The following is a 22,678-nucleotide window of genomic DNA, read 5'->3' as shown; positions in this document are numbered from 1 at the left end:
GGGTGTGTTAGTGCCCATGGCATGGGTAACTTGCACATCTGTGAAGGCCCCATTAATGCTGAAAGGTACATACAGGTTTTGGAGCAACATATGCTGCCATCCAAGCAACGTCTTTTTCAGGGACATCCTGCTTATTTCAGCAAGACAATTCCAAGCCACATTCTGCACGTGTTACAACAGCGTGGCTTCGTAGTAAAAGAGTGCGGTACTAGACTGGCCTACCTGCAGTCCAGACCTGTCTCCCATTGAAAATGTGTGGCGCATTATGAAGTGCAAAATACGACAACGGAGACCCAGGACTGTTGAGCAACTGAAGTTGTACATCAAGCAGGAATTGGCAAGAATTCCACCTACAAAGCTTCAACAATTAGTGTCCTCAGTTCCCAAACGATTATTGAGTGTTGTTAAAAGGAAAGGTGATGTACCACAGTGGTAAACATGCCCCTGTCCCAACTTCTTTGGAACGTGTTGCAGGCATCAAATTCAAAACGAGTGAATATTTGCAAAAAAACAATAAAGTTTATCCGTTTGAACATTAAATATCTTGTCTTTGTAGTGTATTCAATTGAATATAGGTTGAAAAGGATTTGCAAATCATTGTATTCTGTTTTTATTTATGTTTTACACAACGTCCCAACTTCAATGGAATTGTATACTGTGTCCTGTAACATCTTGTACAGTCATTATTGCACTGCATCTCTCATCTCAGGTTATAGATATTATCACAGATTGTGGTATTTTTTTCTATTTGTACTTATGCCTGTAGATAGGATCTGTTTTATTTATTCTTGTTATATGTCTACACCCTTATTACTAATAATGTACTGTGTTGTGTGTCTGCTAAATTTCCTTATCGATAAAGTATCTTATCTATCTATCTATCTATCTATCTATCTATCTATCTATCTATCTATCTATCTATCTATCTACACACCAAACCCAACATCAAATATTACAATAATAACCTACATTATGTGATGTTTTGCCAAGCTTATTTAATAATTTTAGCTAACAAATCGCTTAACTAGGTAATAGCACACCAGTTGAGCAGATGGAGTCTTGTGTATCAGTGAATTCCTTTTTTTTTCGTTTTTAACCGTTTAACTCCATTCCCTCTTATTCGTTGAGGACTAGCTCGCGGGCGACTAGCACCCTCTGGCGTTTTTGTAATAACGGGAGAAATAAGAAGTGGTACAACTCGGTGCTCCTCCACTAGGTGACGGGAACGCTCCTCAGAGTGAGCCGCGTTTCACAACAGACAGAAGAAGAGCTCAGGCTGCAGCTGGAGCGCGGCGCACTCAGATAGGTCCGCGCCCTCGTTCCTCCGTACCCCTCGAGTTAACCCCCTGTCGCTCTTATTGCCTCCTCTCGTGCCTCATGGTTTCCCCCGCGCAGCAGCTCGTACTGGCCTTTACTGCCGCGCTCTGCCTTTTCATCGTGATTCCCCGGCTGTTCGGCGGCGGCGGCGGAGCGAGAGAGGAGCGAGCACCGCGGAGAGGTAGAAGCGCAGAAAACACGCAACTCCACTCTGTTCAGCTCGGAAAGATTGCGCGTGTGTTACCAGTCCGCACGAGCTACTTTCTGACGCGCACTCCTTCTAAGCCTGCGGTGTGTGTTGTGTGTGTGTTTACCGTTCTCTCGCTGCGTATTTAACAGGTGCGCACGTATTCGTGGCTTTACGGTAGCAGTAACTGGACCCTGCTGAACGCTCCCGCGGATCTCCTGGTTCCGTGCTAATAAATGCAGGACGCGCTTGATGAAACTTAAAGGCAGTGGTGGTGATGGGAACCAGACGTCTGTAGAGTAATGAGTTTGTCTCGGTATAGCTTTGAGAATATTTGGGGCTAAAATGTATTTTTCAGCATTTATACATGGTGGCAGGATCTGTATAAAAGGCAATTCTAACAAAAAAAAAATAATTCCAGATTTACCACAATGTTACTGCCAACATTACATAAAAGTTCAGACACGTGTAAGTTCACTCATGGTTTTGGATAGTAAATAAATAACATTATACTTGTCACACACACACACACACACACACACACACACACACACACATATATATATATATATATATATATATATATATATAAAATCACGTGTCCTCCTGTTCTTATTGTCACCACTAAGGCATTAATGTCAGTAAGGGTCTTTACAGAGTACTGCTTCACTGCAGTGAGTTAGGGGGAATGGGCGCTTGTTTGTAAACAGTGCTGTTTATTAACTGTATCCATAGTATAAGATTGTGTCGTGAAGAGGAACACGTGGCGAAGCCGGTAGGTAAGTAACTCTGACTGTGCTCTGATAGAGCTCGTCACTGTTACAACGGTTCCAACCCTGCCACGCATGAAGACCAAAGCAGAACTGCAAAGTGGATCTGAATGACCATGATATGTGGACACTTTAGATGCAGTCTCCAGAAAACACAACAAGGAGAAGCTTAGCTAGCTTGGTGGGCTGGATCCATAAAGCCTGCACATCTCCAGAGCTCAGGAAATTCCTGTCTGTGAGATTTTACAAAAAAATGAATAAAAGTGGCTAGCAGAGCTGCCAAAAGTTTCGGAAACTCATGACCATATATAAAGCTGAAGTTATTCACCAGCTTCTCATGAAAATTTTCTGCAGTTGCACTGAGGTGCCTTAAACGCAGAACAAATTATGAAAGTTGACGATTACAACTCCAAAGTCAGTGTACTGCAATAAATGCATTAATTTAGCTCTATAAATGCATCCCTAATCGATAAATTCCACAACACAGCAAAGCAGCTCTGATGTACACGTCCCAAAACACCCTTCTGTGCTTTACTTACTGCACTAATGACTGCACTTCTAACATAATATTGACTATTTTGTGCACACTAAATAGTGCGCTAGTATCCGGTTTGGCCAGGGTACAGATATCCATGATCGGATCGGTATCGCAGAGTTCTGCTTGCAAAGTTGGAAACTGAATTCATCTCACAGAACTCTCGGTGCTGCAGGTCCCCCTCTGGCCCCCGGGGCTCTGAAGGGCCCCCAGCCACAGCAGGCCTTCAGCAGTGTGGAGAACATGCAGCAGATGAAGAAGCTGATGGAGCAAGAACTGCGCGGTGATAAATATAAATCCAACAACAAAGGATACGTTTTCACCTTAATGCCCCTCTACGCTATCGGGGTGGGCATATTTGCTGCTTACAAATTCCTAAAGGTAAGGGCTTTTCTTTCTGTTTTTTTTTTTTATTATTATTATTATTTTACACAATTATACTTGTATGATATAAGTTTAACCTGATCTGTTCAGGTTTTCCCCAGTCAAGCTCACAAGACACAAAGTAATGTTAGTCCTTATCTATGCGCTAGTGACAAGCCAATATTCTACGCATGCTTACCATATTACTCTGAGCTAATGCACTGCAAGCTAATATGGTAGACAAGATGCAGAAATGCGGTACCGCATGATTTGGTTCAATACAATATGTTGTATTGTTACTATCCTTTTATCTTTTATTTTATAGTTGATTATCAATTATGTTTGATGTCTGATATTTGCTTCTTTAGTTTAGCTCAAAGTCACAAATGGACAAAATCCACGCTTTAATATGGCTGTTTTTAGCTATACTAATGTACTGTTGTCCATAGATAACTGTCATGCAGTGTCAGAAACCACATAAGCAAGTCTTACTGCCCTTAGCACAGTTTAAGACAAATGTGTGGTAATTAGGCACTCAGTTAGCACTATCCCAGATAGTAAGCATACATGGGTCTGCTGGCTTGGCACCCCACTGACTGTATGCCACTGCTGGTCCACCCTCAGACACCCAGATTATTGTCCCATATACAAGCTCTAACTAGTTTTCAGTCTCCTCAAACACAATTTAAATACAAATAGCCTTTTAATAAACAATAGAAAATAAACAAAGACAAATATGACAAACTACTGAGGAGAAAAAAAATCACTAGGCCTGATGTAAAATGATTTTGTTGAAAATATTGTTGCTAAATTGTTTATAGTCTATATATAGACTATATAACCAGCTTTATTTATTTCCTAAACTAATTTACAATAGAGAAAGAAATGAAGAACAAATATGAATTGTACTTTAAGTGGGAAAATACAATTAAAAGTGTTTATTTTGTCTAACGCACTGCTTAACCACCATTAAGTCACCTGGAAAATGCTGAGCAAAAAGCCAGTGGGCAGCAAGCTTTGCCATCAGTGGCCCACTATTCTTTTGCTATCCGGAACGCCAATTGGTGGGGTTTGAGCTTCCGTTACATATCAGTTACATTAGTGCTGATTATTCTTTCATTCTGTTGTGAACAGATCAAATCTGCAGAGGACACTCGGATTCAGAAGGAGAAAACAGCTCAAGGAATCAAGAAGTCTGAAGAGACAGGTGTGTGTGTGTATTGTAGAGTTCAGTGCAGTTTAGTCTCTCTACATTGACACTGTGTTATACTGATTTATACTGTTATACTGATAGAATGTTAGTAAGATTGCTTTCTTGCTAGAGTAGTAGTACTAATGAAATGGGAATAATAATTAAGGCTATACTGATTTCAGTATAGTATTGTATAACTGTACAAATGATTGTGTGAAACATTATTTGAAATGTTAAACTGTATGGCCGATACACCCCTCAGTCTCTTCAGAACGTAGCCCATTTACTGTCTTTCATTAAAACCATCGTGACAGCAAATTTGTGAGACTGTAATTAGTCCAGTAAGAGAGAATGGAATTGTGATTGTCAACTGAACTGTCTGAGAGTTTGCTGCAGCTTAGCTTAGCCCTTTGCCTTCTTCTGTGAAGCCATTGCGTATAAGGACATTTAAAAATTCTGTTTTACCATAATGAATGAGAGCTGAGAGTTTTTCACTCATGTTTGTACAGGCATGATATCGGAGTCGTTTAACTCATTTAAGATGGACAGACAAAGTGGAAAATGTTTTGTCTTCTGACCAATCAAAATTTGAAAATCTGTTTGGAAATCATGGGCACTGTGTACTCCAGGCTAAAGACCACCTATCCTTGTTATCAGTGCATCTGTGATGGTATGGGGTTGCATTAGTGCACATGGTTGACTTGCACATCTGGGATGGCTGGACAGTATATACAGGCTTTGGAGCAAATTATGCTGCCATCCAGATGATGTCATGAAAAGTTGAAAATTTCTCATTTTCAACGTTGACTTTGAAAATGGGGAGACAGTGTTCAACACTGACTTTGTACTATTTTCAATTAAAGTAGGGTTCAAGTTATTTGCACATCATTGCGTCCCAACTTTTTTGGAAACTAAATTGTAGTTTAGTTATTTTTACTTGTAGGAAATACTGCTGCCCTGCTATACTTTGCACATAATAAATCAATAAATAAATGTTATTTTTTAAACTGGCGACAAATGAGGTTTTTGCCATCATCAGGGCTGTTAGCAATTTGATTATCTCTCAGCTGAGATGCATCTTATCCAAAGCAATCTGTGAAGAATTTTCTAACACATAAAATGTTAAAAAGCAAAACGAACGTGTGTGTGTGTGTGTGTGTGTGTGTGTTTAGAGAATCAGCTAAATGAGTTGGAGCAGCGTTTGGCTCAGACAGAGAAGATGCTCAACTCCATACTGACCCAACTGGACCCACTGACCAACTGGTGAGATCAAACACAAACACACAGCAACCCCATCTACACACAGCTGATCTGGTGGGATTGACCATTTGAAGAAAGAGCAATATTCAAGATTCATTTTGATGAATGATGAGAAGTTATGAAATATCAATAAGTCTGGTCACATTTTCACAGGTATTTTACAATAAAATATCCAGTATCTGAAAGTCTCGCACAGTTCCCATTTGTGCTAGAGGAGTGACAGTCTCATGGTACGTTTCGGAAAGAAATGCAGTAACTTTATCATTGTTACTGCTAGATAGACCCAGTTGTATTACATTGAGTATTCAATGTATCTTACTTGCTGAAGATATACTGTGGTATAAATCCCATCTGCATCTGTAAAAAGACCTCACAGCGACTATGAACAGTAAAGTACATACTGAAGTAAAACCAAGGCTGGACAGGATCAGAGCACAAAACACAATCATACAAAATGGGAAGAAACTAAATTATACATTTTACATGTATGTATACAATTATACATGTCTTGATTTCAGGGTTAGTAATTATCAATTAATTGGTAAGTGGTCCCCAGCTCTAATTGCCAGTTGTTTGTTACATTAGTGTGCGCAGCATTTTCTGAATTTTACAGCCTATATTCTGTCAATTTTCTTGTACTGTATTTGTCCCTGAGACCAGCTCTTCTTTTGTGGTTTTATATATGGAAAAACATCCATTATGTATTTTTTTATACAACCACATCTGCTTGTCCCTTAAACAGGCTGCATATTTTTTACTGTGCTTTTAAAGCTGATATATGTAAATGAACTCTTCTGATTGGCTGCCTCGTACAGTATTTCCACATATAGTTCATTTTAAAAGAACCAAAGTTCTGTTAGAGTGAACCAGGATAGGAACCCACTGCAAATGACCTCAGTTCTTTTTGTGTTCACACTGTAAGTGAAGTCTAAAGAGGACTCAGTTCTTTCTGGTCCTTTGAGATCTCAGACCACGTCTTATTCAGACCCCATCTCCGTTAGAACTCTGACCCCTCATGGTTTGCACAAGTGGGCAACGCTCTTATAAATCCGACCAATCAGGTGACAAGAAGAACCACCAGACCCGCCTGCTGCTCTCCTATTGGCCGCGTTGAAACAATTGACCGAAGTGCATCATGCAAAATTGGAAAAATGGCCCTGTGGGTCTTCAGCTGTGCACCTCACTGAAGCTCCACCCAGCGAATTTTCATTCATTCAGCATTCAGTGTGAAAGCAGCTGAAAATTGTGTTGCATGTGCAGCTCGATCCTTTAACATGGTAAAATCACTCGAGCTCTCGCATCTTATTACTATGTCAGGCTGCTGTCCGTCTCAGATCACGGACAGACTTAATCCTGAGTAGAACCATATAAATGATCCTTGGCCTGTTTTACCTGATGAGGTGCTGAAGTCTGTGGCTGTGTGTACGGTGAGCCTCGAGGTCTTCACTATAAAGCAAAGCTAAAGCGGACCAGGACCGTTGTGTTTTCACAGTGCATAAATTAATCGAACCACAAAACGAACTACAAACGAACTGAACTGAGACCACCTCGAGAGGTGCTCTCAGTTAGGGCTAATCTGCTGCAGGCTGGCTGGTTAGGGCTGAACTGCTGACTGGTTAGGAATGAGCTGCTGCAGGCTGGCTGGTTAGGGCTGAACTGCTGACTGGTTAGGAATGAGCTGCTGCAGGCTGACTGGTTAGGGCTGAACTGCTGACTAGTTAGGGCTGAACTGCTGACTAGTTAGGGCTGAACTGCTGCAGGCGGACTGGTTAAGGCTGAACTGCTGCAGGCCGAATGGTTAGGGCTGAATGACTGCAGGCTCAATGGCTAGGGCTGAACTGAAAATTCATTGTGTAAATTCAAAGTGTAAATTGAGTATGTCTTGGAATGAGAGTTTGTTGCTGAAGCTTTTTTCTGTTGTTTTGGTGACAGTGTGAAATCTGTTGCTATGGAGCAGAAGAATGAGATAATGTCCCAGCTGCAGTGTATCCGGGACCTGATGAAGAAAAGAGGCATGCAGTGTCCACCCATCAACACAGCAGGTACACACATACTCATGCAGAGTGAAAGCATTAAAAAAAAGTCCACCTGCATTTGCTGTCTCCCCATTTTGTTGTGCCAAATCTTTTAATTCGGTGGACGTTGGTGTTAGTGTTCCGTTTTGAATAAGAAGGAAAACAGCAAGAACCATATCCAACATATGTGGGGCACTTGTTTATTTAATGTTACACCAAACCTTACAATGGAAATGAACTATATAAAGCCCCACATTATGCTTTCATAATTTTCATTCTGTATGAGCTCCAAATCTTCACTTATGTGTAAAGCCAAGATTAATCCTTACTTTGTAAATCTGTCTAATATTAAAAGACTTTCTCAGTAAGTAAAGCTTGATGATGATGATGATGATGATGAAGGCCTAACTTAGGCTTGCCCATCTAAGTACAACCATTTTCAAATATGAAACCATATTTAACAGCCAAAGACAATATGAAATATTGTTTCATGTCTTATCTTCTAATTTCCGTTCCACCTTGAATGGTGCAACATTTATATTCTGGGACATGTATGGGCATCTGAATGTAATTGCTGCAACATTTAAGGTAGAATGGGAAATTCAAATACACTTCAGCAAGTCCTTTATCTCTCATGTGCTCTCCCATATACTATGCATCTGACCCTCAAACACTGCTGTAATTAGGAAAATATTAGTCATTCACAAATGTGTATCAACAAGCTGGTCTACAGCTTGTTGTGCACAGAAACTTGAAAATGTTGTCTGATTCAGCTGATTGAATCAGGTGGCTCCTTTTAGGGGGTACAAGAGTAAACAGAAAGGTAGAAAGTTTGGCTAAAGCCAATCTCAAAAGACCAGCTTCCTTTATGTCCGCTGCCTCAAAAACAAAGTGGACGACTACAGATTCAATAGATGATGCAGCGGAAGGTGATTACAGGTCTGTTGTGTTTTAATTTTCATTTGAAAAGTGACTGAAACGTTTGCATAGCTGTTTAACCGCTTAGATAACATGTAGTGTGGTTTGCACTGTTGAACTGTTGCCTTATCTGCCATTCTTTGCAGGATAACATTTTATTTATTTTTATGGTATATCAGACAAACCAATATTTCATCTACTACATCCTTATAAGTGTAAAAAGGCAGGGCAGGAATAAACTGCTTTAGGCTGAATAGGAGGGGCCAACGCTGTAAGCTGAATGGTCAAACTGCCATAGGCTTAATGGGTGGATGTATGGAAATATGTTATAAGAAAGAAATGTATGTAAATGTGTTTCTATCAGGCTTTTGTTTGTTAGTGTAAGAGAGATCAGTAGGAGAATTTAAAATATGCAGTATCATGTTAACAAAGTTGTGGTTCTCAAACCAGTCTTCAGGACCCCCCAGACAGTTCACATTTTTGCTCCAACAAAAGGTTGTGTAAAATATTCATCATAACCCAGCGATAGTAACTATAACAGCTTTAAATTAAATAATGATGAGGTCTCTATAATTGTATGGCTGATCATGCACTTGTAATAAGTGATATTTTTTGCTTCAGATATTTTTCTTGGCTAAGGGACAAGTAAGTGTGAGTGGATTTTGTTTGTGTTAAATTCTAAATTGGTTGATGCCACTTCCTGGTTTTGTTTTGGCAGATGCGTCGTGTGAACGTAACCTTGACAACCTTATTGAGTCACTGACCGCGATGGAAACGCTGGGGGATACGAAACCACAAATGCACTGCAGTGGAAAAACACACCTTTACACACCTCACACACTTCACACCCAGATGGAGAGAGAAGAGGAGGACGAGGAAAGTGGAGAGAAAGATGAAGAGGAGGATGAAGAAAGAGGAACTAAAGAGGAAGATGACGAGCAGGATAAAGAAGCAGACGGATGCGAGAGTGACTCCAGCATGCCGTCTCTGGAGGAGCTGGAGGAAGTGGGCATGACTCCAACAGCTCCAGAAGAGTTGGGGGCGGGGCTACGCAGACGGAACCGGCCTGACTGAGTGAGAGGAGGCTTTTGAAGCGACAGCTCAGCGATAAACCAAATTTACCCAGTGTTCCATTCTTACCCCAAATGTAAGATCATTTAAAACGTGTTTGGTGTCTGAAGTCTGTTTTAGACCAGTCATGATGTCAAGTCTTGTATAACTTGACATGCATGGCAATGTGACCTGTAAAATACTGTTTAAGGGCTGCATGTTAGAATGATGCAAAGCCCAAACATAACCTGTTAAAGGTAAGACAGTCACGTACCAGGTCCGTAGTGTGAAAACACTGAAGATTTAGCAATGTGTGTAGAATGCCTTTTAACTAGTTGCTTTGTGGTCTGAGCCAACTTGTATAAAGCAGCGGTTTTCAAACTGGTCCTCAGAGGCTCTGAAATGGTCCACATTTCTGTTATAATTATGTGCGAGTTAATGAAGCAAAACTGCAGGCCATCTGTGGGACCATCCCTGAGGACCAGTCTGAGAGTTAAGCAGTTTAACCATAGAGAATGTGGTCACACAAGCAGCTGATATTACATCCTATGTTGGTCATCATGGATGGAAAACTGGAAATCAAAACATTTTCGTTTTGTAATGCTAGCTGAGTATTTTCTCTCATAGATTAATCACAAAATGAATCTAAAACACAAAATTAAATCGCTAAACGCACCCCAACCATCAGGTAAGGATTTCCACTTTTGTCAACTACATGCAATAAATGAAGGCTGAATGGTCCATGTTTTCAGTTTTTATTCACAACAGTGTAAAAATACTTCCTTGTTGAGTTAGTTGGATGCTATTGATTAAAAATGTGTTTTAAAAATGAATTGAAATAGCAAAATTAGTAAAAGAATCCATCCATCCATTTTTTAAGCCGCTTCTCCGTCAGGGTCGCGGGGAGTAAAAGAATCAAATCACAAAATCAAATTCACGCAAAATTCTGTCCTCCACTTTCCACCCAGATGTAGTTGATGAACCAAAATATGTTTGGAGTCCAAATTTTACTTCTTGATTTTAGAACTAGAGCCAACACTAGAGCACACACTAAAATCCAATAGTCACCCAAATAGCACAATTCGCTTCTGTAAGATTACATCACCAGAACTTGAAACCACTCAGGTCTCCATTAAGGTCATGCAGACCCGTCAGTGTGTTTTAGAACACAGTTTGACTTGCTGTCAACTTCAAAACAAAACCATGAACAAGCTCCCTTTTCTAAACAAAAGCAATTTGGACTGTAAATATGTTGGCTGATTTACTCCATCTGGGGTAATCTGGAGAAAAATTAGGCAAATTTGATTTTTTTTTTTTGCAAAACAATTTCTTTAAGATGCCCATCAAGTGATAAAAGCTACTTACCAATTAGCATGGTGCTAACTGCATGTCTGAATCATCACACTCCCGCCTCAAACTGTGTGGTGTTAAGCATCTAACAGAGTTGCATGTGTGGTGGTGTCACTGTATGACACATTTCTATAAACATGGACTAAATTAAGGACAAAATTCAGACTTAAAGATGGATGCTACAGCTTTTATTAGATGTTAGCAGCATAGTTTTGTTCTTGTATCACCAGTGCTAAAACTAAAGAAGCAGACGTGAGACACCAAACATTTCTAGGCTGATCAAGTACATTTGTGGTAAATGGGACGACGACTATAAATTTGTTTAGCCAAACTGTCGCTTTAAATATCAACGTCAGCCTTATTTATTATTTATTTATTTGTTGTACAATATAGCCAGCAGAACACACTAATAAAGTGTTACGCCATAATTTGGACATATTCTTTTTTTTTTTTTTTTTTTTTTTTTTAATCACAGGTTTAGTATATGCATTGTATGCAATATTTCTTCTAAAGGCTAAATAAACATACTGTTAAATGGCTGAAGAAGTTGTTATAAAAACTGTTTCTCTAAGCATGTGTGGTTTGTGCTATGCATGTGTGCTTTGATAGTTTGGGGAAATGTTTAATTGTTGGACTGTTTGCATGTTGTTGGTGTGTAATTGAATGACAATCATGAAGTTTATTTTCTGACTGTAGGCTACCTCATTAAAGTCTTTCTATTAAAGCTTTGAGTTAAAGTGCATGCTGATCTGTCCAGAGCAGTTAAAAACACTTTTGCTAAATCCTCTACTGTACATAGCGGTTTGTGTTTATTTGAAATGATCGGTTATGTATTTACTTTTGTTTTGTAAACATATTTTGATCTTTAAGTGGGTGTTCTGCATAGCTCTATAAATGCAACTTTGATATAGGTGTGTTTTCTGTTTTGCAGGTTCTAATGGATCATATTTAGTTTAATATTTGGTCATATTCTCCAAAAAGTGCAAAATTCAGATGGCTATGGATTTACTCTATGGCACAGTTTGAGCAATTAATACACTGTTTATTGATATTTCGAAAATGCTGGTTTAAAAAAAAAAGTCTGATGCCACATTCTAGTTTTATTAGTAACATTTAAATGAGTGTTTTATGATCTAAAGTAAAATCCAATTTAATATTGAAGTGATTACATTATGACAAGTTTGAATTCTTATTAGTGAAATCTGAATTGTAAAAATTTTATTAAAAATAAACCGAATTCTCAAATGGAATTTCTGAAATTTGTAAATATATATATATTTTTTTGTAGTTAACACTTATGATTTCTCATTTAGAAAAAGCTGAAACTACTTGCTGTAGTATTCCACCTTTGATGCAATTTATTTTGAATATGTACTGTTTTAGTGAGAAATGAAATGTTGTAGTTTGAGCTTGCTGATAAAACTATATTCCTCCATAGTTTAGCTGGATGTGGTAGCCATTTCTTCTTATCTTTGTTATTTCAGTTTTGTCTGTTATTGGTCTGGTTTCATTTTCGCCGCAGTGTCGAAGGAACAGAGCTTTATCAGTTCAGTGAATTCATGTCCAGATGGATGTGATTAAAGCAATAGTTTGTTGAATGTGAATGTAAACTCACTCATTTATGCTTATTTAGTTTTACACTGGAGCTACGAGGCTAATGTAGCTGACCGGGTACATACGCTAATTAACTTCACTTAGCATGGTGCTAACTGCATGCCTAAATCAAAACTCTTGCCTCTAACTGTGTGAAGTTGTTCAATGATCTCAAGTAGAGGGTTTTTTATCTATTTTTTATTCCCAAGGATTAGCAGCGTGTTAACTACTTGCCTTAAAGTTGAGAGAACTCATTGCTAATGAGGGATCCTAAATTTATGCTACGTTAGCTTTAGCTACATTAGCCCCTTAGGTCAAATGTAAAACTAAGCAAACTTCAAACAAAGCATGCAACTACATTTGGGGTTAGGGTACATTTGATTTTTGGCTGAACTGGCACTTTAAAATCATAGCATTTTTGCAGGGAAGCTTTGGGGGACTTGCCATGAAAAGCTCCATCTCCCGTTGCTCCATCAGCTGTGGAAACGATACTGTGTAATATATAAATGCATGACAGGTTTGGCTTCAGTGGACAGTCATACAGGCTTTTACAGACCCTAACTTCTCCTTTACTACTGTTTAAAGACACTCCTTGTACTGTCTGTCCTCTTCTTTGACTTTTATTTTAGCTGTCTTCACGTTGAACTGTTTATTAAGAGAGCTGGAACAGAAGCAGCGCTCGATGCCTTAAATGAAATAAATCAAATATAAATCTGAATGTTGTTCATGTTGTGCAGTATATTTCCTTCCATATAGATGTCTTTATTTCAACACGTCTATATTCATAGACAACAGACAAGCAGTCACGAGGGGCCTGCCCTACTTCTGTTTTATCACATGGAGGATAAAGTCGCAGTTCCATGCGGCCTGAAGTGGCTTATTGCTTTTATAAAACTAGTAGTCAATATAAAATATGATTAAAAACAGTTTTTCGTAAAATAATATATGATTAATAATAATCGAGGTGAACTATTCTGCCAAGAAATGTCGCTGTTTTAGAGTATGGTTTTGTTCACATGCAACCGTGGAGGTGGACCTCTGACTGGAAAACACACTAACTAGGTCTCTCATCACTGTGTGCTGCAGTCATTTCATTAACGTTTTAACTTTTCTCATGTAACAATGAACATATGATAACACAGCACAACACTGTTTAATACCAAAACTTTAGCTTCATAAGTACTTCTTGGTCGCCAAATTACCAGTGCGAGCACTAAGCGCCCCTCTCAATCTCAAATGGCGCTCTGCTCCCTACTTCATGCCCTACTGGCTTCCGCACCTCAACAGTGCCTAATGTAGCTAAAGCATAATTTCAGAGATTACAGATTTTTTCACGCTCTCAAAAAGACTCTAGGTTAACATTAAATAGCCAAATCCTCTTACAGAAATTCTAAAGAGTTATTAACATGTAAGACCAAGTGGATAATGTATGTGTTTACAGAGCTCATAACCACTTTTTGTTTAGGTAATGTTTGGAGTGGTATAGTCATAGACTAATATAAAAGCATTTACCCAGAGCTAAAATGCTGTATGTGTGGTGTAGGCCTGTTGACTGCAGCTGCTCCCACCAATTTCTATGATATTTAGGTTTCAAAATGAAAGCAGACTTGTAGGTGCAGTGTGAATTTGATAGGCTTCATTTATATTCAGCTAACCTAGTTAGCCACTGAGGACTGGCTGTTATCCGGCTAACGTTAAAGGAGGTTTATACATAACACTTACCGGCCATTTTTGCACTCATGTCTTTAAGCTAACGCTACTGGCAGTAAACTGTCAACGATGTAAAGTTTCCTACATCAGCTTGGTATGAACAGCTAACGTTAGCTGGCAAGTTCATGGCTCTCCCACACCACAAATAACTATGTCAAATAGCGCAAATCAAAACGTCACAGCTTAACCGCCAGCCTTAAGCCAGTGTAAAATGACATGTTATTCCTTCTGCAGTCGTTATATGGAGCAGAAGCGAGTTTACCCCGCTTAAAGCGAAAGTCTCCTTGTGAAAAGGGTCCATACTGACGCTCTAGCTACATGTTTGACCGAGTACTCCAACCTGCAGAGATCTAGGTAACTTGGAGCCATGATCTGTGCATATTAAGTTGGCAGTAGTTGCAGTAGTCAAGCTACATCCAGTAGATGGCATAAGAGATCGAGTCAATAGAAAATAAGAGGAGCGGAGACGTGTTATTCCGGGGACTCCTTCCTCCAAGTCATGCTGTTAGAAGTATTGTTTACACAGACACTGACACAACTTTTTTAGTAAATCAATCAACTTATTATTTGTTCTCTACACTGAAGTGGAAAAGAAATGATTATTGGTCAGAGGAGGTAGGGGAAAAAAAAGAAAAGAAACAACAAATGCAGACACACTCAAGAAATTTGCTCCGAATTATAGCATTATAGACCAGCAGAACATCAGGATTTTCTATTTTTTCATGGTATATGTTGTAGGGAGTTGGCTTTACACTGAAGACCATAGCAGTGATACGTCTATCACTATAATGCTGTGTAATGTTATCTTTGCTGGAGAAATAAAAATATGTTATGCATCAAGTCATCTGTTAATGTACTCAAGAACTTGTTATATCTAAAGCAGTAACAAACCAATATACAGCATTTTGGAATGAAACGCAAAGTACAGACTCATATACACGCATGGTTTCTATACATATCTGTGGTTTGTGTACCTGCCATTGGTTTCTATACTTGCCACTGGATTCGATTCATGCCATTGATGTCTATGCATGTCATTGGTTTCTATACAAGCCTTTGGTTTATATTCAGACAGAGCAAACTCTTTACACACACCTACTTACTGTACTACTTACTTACCCAACTCTTACCCAACTTATTCTTTCTCTTTTCCTCAAGTGAGTCATTGAATCTGGACTTAATCATTATTTATTAAACTTTCAAAGAACTGTTTCTGAATGAATTGTGCTCTATCTATCTGTCTGTCTGTCTGTCTGTCCGTCCGTCCATCAGTCTGTGTGTCTACAAAATGCCAACCTTTGGTGACCCAATCAGCCGATCAGTTAATATATTTTGTTGATTGCTGAAGTGGAAAGTAAACAGAATCTGTGCAGCAAACTATTTTTATAAAATTACATTTTTTACATTGTAGCATGTGCAAAAGGTTGGACATCATACTGAGTCAGTACTTAGTAACACCTCCTTTGCCAAATATAACCTAATCGTCCCGGCTCTGATATCCACAAAGACTCTATTTCCCAGAACTCTCTAGAGGATAATGTGACCCGTAAACTTCCACGGGCCACCAATCAATACTCCAGTTCACCCGAATACTAACATGTTGCAAATATGTATGTCATATGACTAGCTGTAGTTTAATATATAAGCCCCGGCATTAGCATAGAATAATTGTAAGGCATTGCTTCTCTCTGTAGAGCTACTGAGCGTTTCTGTCTGTGTTTCTGGACATTCTGACTTTGCCTTTTTGTCTTTGTTCTTTCAGATCTGGTTGCCTGATCTTGTTTATTATGCTTGTCTTTTTCTGCGTATGGTCTTTTTGGATTTGACCACCACCTGTCTTTTCACTACAAGTATTGCCAAGTCCTTTCTCAGTACATCTTGCACGGTTTAAGATATACCCGCAGACTCTCAGAGATGTTTAAGTCAGTAAAGCTTTAGCTTGTGCTTTTTCTAAAGCAGCCCACAGTGGATTTTGAGGTATGTTTTGCATCGTTGTCCTGTTGTAGATCCCAGGTTCTTTTAATATTAAGTTTCTTGACTTTCATATTGCCTTACAGGTAAGGTCACAGGTAAGGTTTCTTTCTGATGATTCTTTTATGAAGATCATGTTTGTGTAAGCAATGCTACACAACCACACCTGTGTCAGCTAAATTGTCCTACAGGTGCTTTGCTGTCATATAGGTGTTGTGCTTTGCCTTTCTGGCCAGCATATGAGCAGTTCTATCTGAGACTTTTCTTGGTCTTCTAGATCTTGCCCTGACTGCCTCAATTCTCCTTTACTGCCATTTGTAGGCACCCAATCAGCTTATCAACCTGCTTGGATGTTGAGTGTTTGCAAAAGGTTTAAAGATTTAAAGAATACACTCTGGAATTATTATCAGCTGACAATTCCTAATGACAGTCATGATTTGTCTAAATAGTTCTAATTAAGAGACATTAACAATTAAGGCCTAACGAGTTAATTCAATTCTTCAACTTTACAATCTCACTTTTTTTTTTTTAATTTGCTATAGAGGTACTTCTTTTCTCTTCAAAAGTCAACAAAACATGTCATTTGGCCAGGGAGAAGGGGTGGATTGGACATCTTGATGTTCTGAAAGTCCAAATAAGTCGACCATTCAGTGGCCTTCAGCCTGGCTCCATAGTTCATCGCCTTTAGGAGCCAAATAGCGTGACGGTGATATTTGACAGCTGAGGGCATTATTGCAGTCATTTATTTGCTGAGCATAAACAAATCCACTGAAACCAATATAAGGTACAGTGGTTCATTTGTCCTTCTTTTAGTGGTCAAAGTGAAAAATGAAAGAAGGAAGGCAGTCGAGAGCTTTTTATATAGGCAGGTGGTGTTGGTAAGTAGCCAAGCAGGGACACAGTTACATTTATTCAGGTTGCTGTTGCTCCCTTTGTCATTATAGGTAGCTTATATCGACTAGGTCTTCATGATTAGCCTACATTACCTTCTTGACTTCATGTAGCTCTATTCATTGTATTTCTGGTTTACTAAAATGAATGAAGACACAAGGAAAAATAACTTTTGTTAAATTATAGTCATTTGAGATCCAGATAAAAAAAAACAATCGTCATCAGTGGTATTGTGAATGTGATGCCTTGACTTGCATAGATGTCCATCAATAATTTCAGTGTATCTGTTTGTCTATAATGACAATAGAGTTTAATCAAATAGACATGAATTTGAATGGGCATAGATAGATAGATAGATAGATAGATAGATAGATAGATAGATAGATAGATAGATAGATAGATAGATAGATAGATAGATAGATAGATAGATAGATAGATATGATTTAGTAACTTATTGGTGTTTCCAAAAAACTTGACATTTTGATGAAAAGGCCTTCAAGAGTCTAGATTGCTTCCATTTGTTCTGTATTTGCTGCATTATCACTGAATAAAATAAAAGAAGGTACTAATCTTACAAATTCCAGGAGGGGGCGCCAAAGTCAAAGCTTTATATTCTACTGTGGTGTAAAAGATCACACAGACACGCATCACAGGTGTTAGGAGCTTATTCTAAAGGGTTGGTGCATTTTTTTCTTTTATTTCAGTATATTTTTTATTTGTTTCTAACCACATCGCTGACAGGACCGCTGACCATGACGTGGAAATGTGTCTAAGACAGTTCAACGCAGTCATGATGTGCATGACTTTGCTGAGTTAAGCTATTAAGTAAAGTTTAGGCCCCCTGGTTATGTGACATTTTGTTGGTGAAACACATCCTCCACAGAGAACACATCTCTGCACATTTTAATGCACAGTGACTTTATTTGTTAAATTTAATATATTGGGGGGAAAAAATAAAACTGCAAAAGTTACAGCACACTTTTATCAATACATTTAATGCAAATACATGTTAATTGTGCTACAAACTATGCACTAAAATCTTCTGAAAATTACCATATGTGTTTTCACTTAGAAAAACAATTAAGTAGATCATTTGACTGAAGATGTGCAGCTGAATGCACACACACACACACACACACACATGGTTTCACTTACATAGCCAGTGCATACACTGGTATTAATAAAAAATGTAATTCATTACATTAAGACAAAATGATCACTTAATGTCAAAATTTTATTATTTAAAGCAACAGATATTACATGGTAACACTAAGGTTATCATGTGTTCCAGAGGTGGGGGGACAAAGCCATAAAGTCTTTTCACACTGAAAACAACCCATTCACATTACTTTTAAATGTATACTTTTACACTAATGCTGCCTTTCACATCAGAGCTCATGGTGGCTCTTGTAGTTTATGTGCTCAGTTTAGCGCTCTGAGCTGGAGTAGCCTTTAGCTCAGCACACACATGAGCACACACACACATAGCTGTCGTAGAGCTGTTAGCAGAATGGGCCGTTACCCAATGCCTACATTGAGTTGCGCAGGCTAAAAGGAAAAGTCTCTCTTAGCTGCAGTTTCTACTCAGCGGACCTATTTCATTTTTTTCATTTTCTTCTTGCAAGATAGTGAATTGGAGCAAAGATTTCAGTGCATTTCATCCAGAGTTCCAGATCTTAGGATGATATATAAGACTGAAAAACAGTGTTTCTGATGGTACAAATAAAGTTAATTAATAAAGTAAAAACAAGAGTGGCATTATAGAGAATGGACTGGGGCACAGAACACTAGGACTGGAGCATTAGATGATGAGTTGGAGCGCAGAACACATAAAATCAGAACTGAGGTCCCAGATAATGGACCAGAGAGCCAAACGCTTAGAATTTAAAAAGTCCAGATAATGGATTATAGAACAGAATGTGTAAAACTAGAACCAGAGTTCCATATCAGATCAGAGCACAGAGTTCTTAAAATTAGAACTGGAGTTCCAGATAACAGATCACACTGAACAGCGCTTAAAAAAGAAATGGAATTCTAGATAACAGATCAGAGAGAAGAATAATTAAATTAAGAACTGGAATTCGAGATAATAGATCGGAGTGAACAATGCTTAAAATTAGAACTAAAGTTCCGGATAACAGATCAGAGTGAACAATGCTTAAAATTAGAACTAAAGTTCCGGATAACAGATCAGAGTGAACAATGCTTAAATTAGAACTGGAATTGCAGATAACAGATCAGAGTGAGGAATGCTTAAAATTAGAATGGGAATTCTGGATAACAGATAAGAGTGAAGAATGCTTAAAACTAGAACTGAAGTTCTGGATAACACATCAAAGTGAAGAACACTTATATTAGAACTGGAGTTCCGGAGAACAGATCACACTGAAGAGCACTTAAAATTAGAACTGGAGTTCTGGATAACAGATCAGAGTGAACAATGCATAAAATTTGAACTGGAATACTGGAGAACACATCAAAGTGAAGAACACTTATATTAGAACTGGAGTTCTGGAGAACAGATCACACTGAAGAGCGCTTAAAATTAGAACTGGAGTTCCAGATAACAGATCAGAGTGACAAAGCTTAAAATTAGAACTGGAATTCCAGATAACAGATCAGAATGAACAACGCTTAAAATTAGAACTGGAGTTCTGGATAACAGATCAGAGTGAACAATGTTTAAATTAGAACTGGAGTTCTGGATAACAGATCAGAGTGAGGAATGCTTAAAATTAGAACGGGAATTCTGGATAACAGATCAGAGTGAAGAATGCTTAAAATTAGAACTGGAATTCCGGATAACAGATCAGAGTGAAGAACACTTTAAATTAGAACTGCAGTTCTGGAGAACAGATCACAGTGATGAGCATTTAAAATTAGAACTGGAGTTCCGGATAACAGATCAGAGTGAACAACACTTAAATTAGAACTGGAATTCCAGATAACAGATCAGAGTGAAGAATACTTAAAACCAGAACTGGAGTTATGGATAACAGATCAGAGTGAATAATGCTCAAAATTAGAACTGGAGTTCCAGATAACAGATCAGACTGACAAAGCTTAAAATTAGAACTGGAGTTCCAGAGAACAGATCAGAGTGAAGAATGCTTAAAATTAGAACTGGTGTACCGGATAACAGATCAGAGTGAAGAGCTGTTAAAGTTTCAACTAGAGTTCTGGATAACAGATCAGAATGAAGAATGCTTAAAATTAGAACTGGAGTTCCAGAAAACAGATCAGAGTGAAGACCTTTAAACCTTCACTGGAGATCTGTATGAGTTCTGAACACTTAAAACCAGGATTGGAGTTTCTGATAAAGGATCAGAGCACAGAATGCATAAAATTAGGACTGGAGTTTTGACAGATTGTCAGAGTGCGGAGTCTTTAACATAACTAAAGCTTTGGATATTGGATCAGAGTGTAAAATGCTTAAAACTAGGTCTACAGTTTTAGATCACGTATTGTAGTACAGAGTACTTAAATCCCATAAACTGGAGTAAAATCAAAACTAGACTTTCTGATAAAGGATCGGAGTGCAGAGCATTCACACCACATAGAAAGAAACAGGCGATAAATTCCGCTTATCGATTTCATGGTACCTGCGACCCTGACAGAGAAGCGGCTTAGAAAATGGATGGATGGATGGATTTCATGGTAATCATAAATAATTATCAATACATTGGTCCCAGCACCAGCTGATACTAATGCACACACTAACACACACACACACACACACACACACACACACACACACACACACACACACACACACACACACAGATTATTTTGTATAATCCCCTACACGCTTATACTTTTTAATACAATCTCTCGCTGTATCTCTCTCTCTCTGTCTCTGTCTCTCTCTCTCCCTCTCTCTGTCTTTCTCTCTCTCTGTCTCTCTCTCTCTGTGTTTCTGTCTCTCTCTGTCTCTCTCTCTCTCCCTGTCTCTCTCTCTCTCTCCCCCTTCTCCCTCTGTCTCTCCCCCTCTCTCTCTCTCTGTCTCTCCCTCTCTCTCGTGTCTCTGTCTCTCTCTCTCTCCCTTCTCCCTCTTTCTCTCCCTCTCTCTGTCTGTCTCTCTCTCTCTGTGTCTCTCTGTGTCTCTGGCTCTCTCTCTCTCTGTGTCTCTCCCTCTCTCTCTCTCCCTCTCTCTCTCTCTCCCTTCTCCCTCTGTCTCTCTCCCTCTCTCTGTCTGTCTTTCTCTCTCTCTGTCTCTCTCTCTGTCTCTCTCTGTCTCTCTCTCTCTCTCTGTCTCTGTCTCTCTCTCTCTCTCCCTTCTCCCTCTGTCTCTCCCTCTCTCTCTCTCTCTTTCTCTCTCTCTCCCTTCTCCCTCTGTCTCTCTCTCTCCCTCTCTCTGTCTGTCTTTCTCTCTCTCTCTGTCTCTCTGTGTCTCTCTCTGTCTTTCTCTCTCTCTCTCTGTCTCTCTCTCTGTCTCTCTCTCTCCCTTCTCCCTCTGTCTCTCCCTCTTTCTGTCTGTCTCTCTCTGTGTCTCTGTCTCTCTCTCTCTCTCTCTCTCTCTCTCTCTCTCTCTCTCTCTGTCTCTCCTTCTCTCTCTCTCTCTCTCTCTCTCTCTCTCTCTCTCTCTCTCTCTCTCTCTCTCTCTCTCTCTCTCTGTTTTTTCTATTGCGCTCGCGGCATCCAGGCTTCCCACCTGTGTCCGCGCGCACAGAGTGAAGCTCTTGCTCCACCCTGTTGAGGTGCGCGGTGGTCCCGCAAGACAACATCTGAGGCTTGAGCGCGCGGACCTCCGTCTTTATGGTTTCCTGGATGGCATGGAATGGACGCATGGCGCGCGTGCGTGTGTTGTTTGAATATTTTACTGTGTGTGTTTAAGAGTAGATGAGAAACACACACACAAACACACACACACACACACCCTCCTGTCTCAGACGGGTGAAACTGAGTGACCCACACAGTGTTGCTTTTTATCCTCCAGAGCGCTCGCGCGCTTACCAATCACGCGCGCGACTTGTGTGTGTGCATGCTTTTTCCTGCGCGCGCCTCGCGCTCCTCCTCCTTGTCCCTCCTTGCGCGCTCTCTCTCTCTCTCTCTCTCTCTCTCTCTCTCTGTCTTTCTCTCTCTCTCTCTCTTTCTCTCCCTCATTCTGTCCTGCTCCTCTCCTCGCGCGCGCGTCATGCCTCTCTCCGCCGCCTCTTCTTCTTCTTCTTCTTCTTCCTCTTTTCTGGAGCAGCGATGGGGAAGCTCGAGGACAACAGCAGCACAAACATAAACAGCTACACAAACATAAACAACTACACAAGCGTAAACAACAACAACGAGCGGATCATACTGAACGTCGGGGGCACGAGGCACGAGACGTACCGGAACACGCTGCGCACGCTGCCTGGCACGCGCCTGGCGCTGCTGGCGTCGGAGTTGCCTTCGTCCGCGTGCGCTGTGACGGCGGCCGGGTGTTGCAGCGGCGGGAACCGTCATGCGCTCGAGCCTCACCACCAGCACCAGCACCAGCAGAACCAGCTGCAGTTACAGTTACAACAGCAACAGGTGCGCGCGCGCGCCAACAACGAGTTCTTTTTCGACCGACATCCAGGTGTG

General features: G+C 39.7%; 2 protein-coding genes across 4 annotated transcripts in view; both read left to right on the top strand.

Moving 5' to 3' along the window:
- Positions 1 to 1,210: 1,210 nt before the first annotated feature.
- On the top strand, positions 1,211 to 13,268 carry ccdc107 (coiled-coil domain containing 107). Its single transcript, XM_017683434.2, has 6 exons — positions 1,211 to 1,498; positions 2,985 to 3,190; positions 4,307 to 4,379; positions 5,537 to 5,627; positions 7,557 to 7,666; positions 9,276 to 13,268. Exons 1-6 carry the CDS (start codon positions 1,378 to 1,380, stop codon positions 9,629 to 9,631), a joined length of 957 nt encoding a protein of 318 aa, XP_017538923.1. The 5' UTR covers positions 1,211 to 1,377; the 3' UTR covers positions 9,632 to 13,268.
- An 8,942-nt stretch (positions 13,269 to 22,210) lies between these two features.
- Positions 22,211 to 22,678, top strand: part of kcnc2 (potassium voltage-gated channel, Shaw-related subfamily, member 2) — a 59,178-nt gene continuing 58,710 nt past the window's right edge. For all 3 annotated transcript variants that reach the window (XM_017683431.2, XM_017683433.2, XM_017683430.2), the window contains exon 1: positions 22,211 to 22,678. This exon is cut by the window's right edge and continues 354 nt beyond it. In XM_017683431.2, coding sequence (XP_017538920.1) covers positions 22,316 to 22,678 — 363 coding nt within the window. In that variant the 5' untranslated portion in view covers positions 22,211 to 22,315.

The sequence above is a fragment of the Pygocentrus nattereri genome, chromosome 1, assembly GCF_015220715.1.
Source record: "Pygocentrus nattereri isolate fPygNat1 chromosome 1, fPygNat1.pri, whole genome shotgun sequence".
Classification (NCBI taxonomy): domain Eukaryota; kingdom Metazoa; phylum Chordata; class Actinopteri; order Characiformes; family Serrasalmidae; genus Pygocentrus; species Pygocentrus nattereri.
Note: the sequence above shows the minus strand (reverse complement) of the source record. Positions and strands in the feature narration are given on the sequence as shown.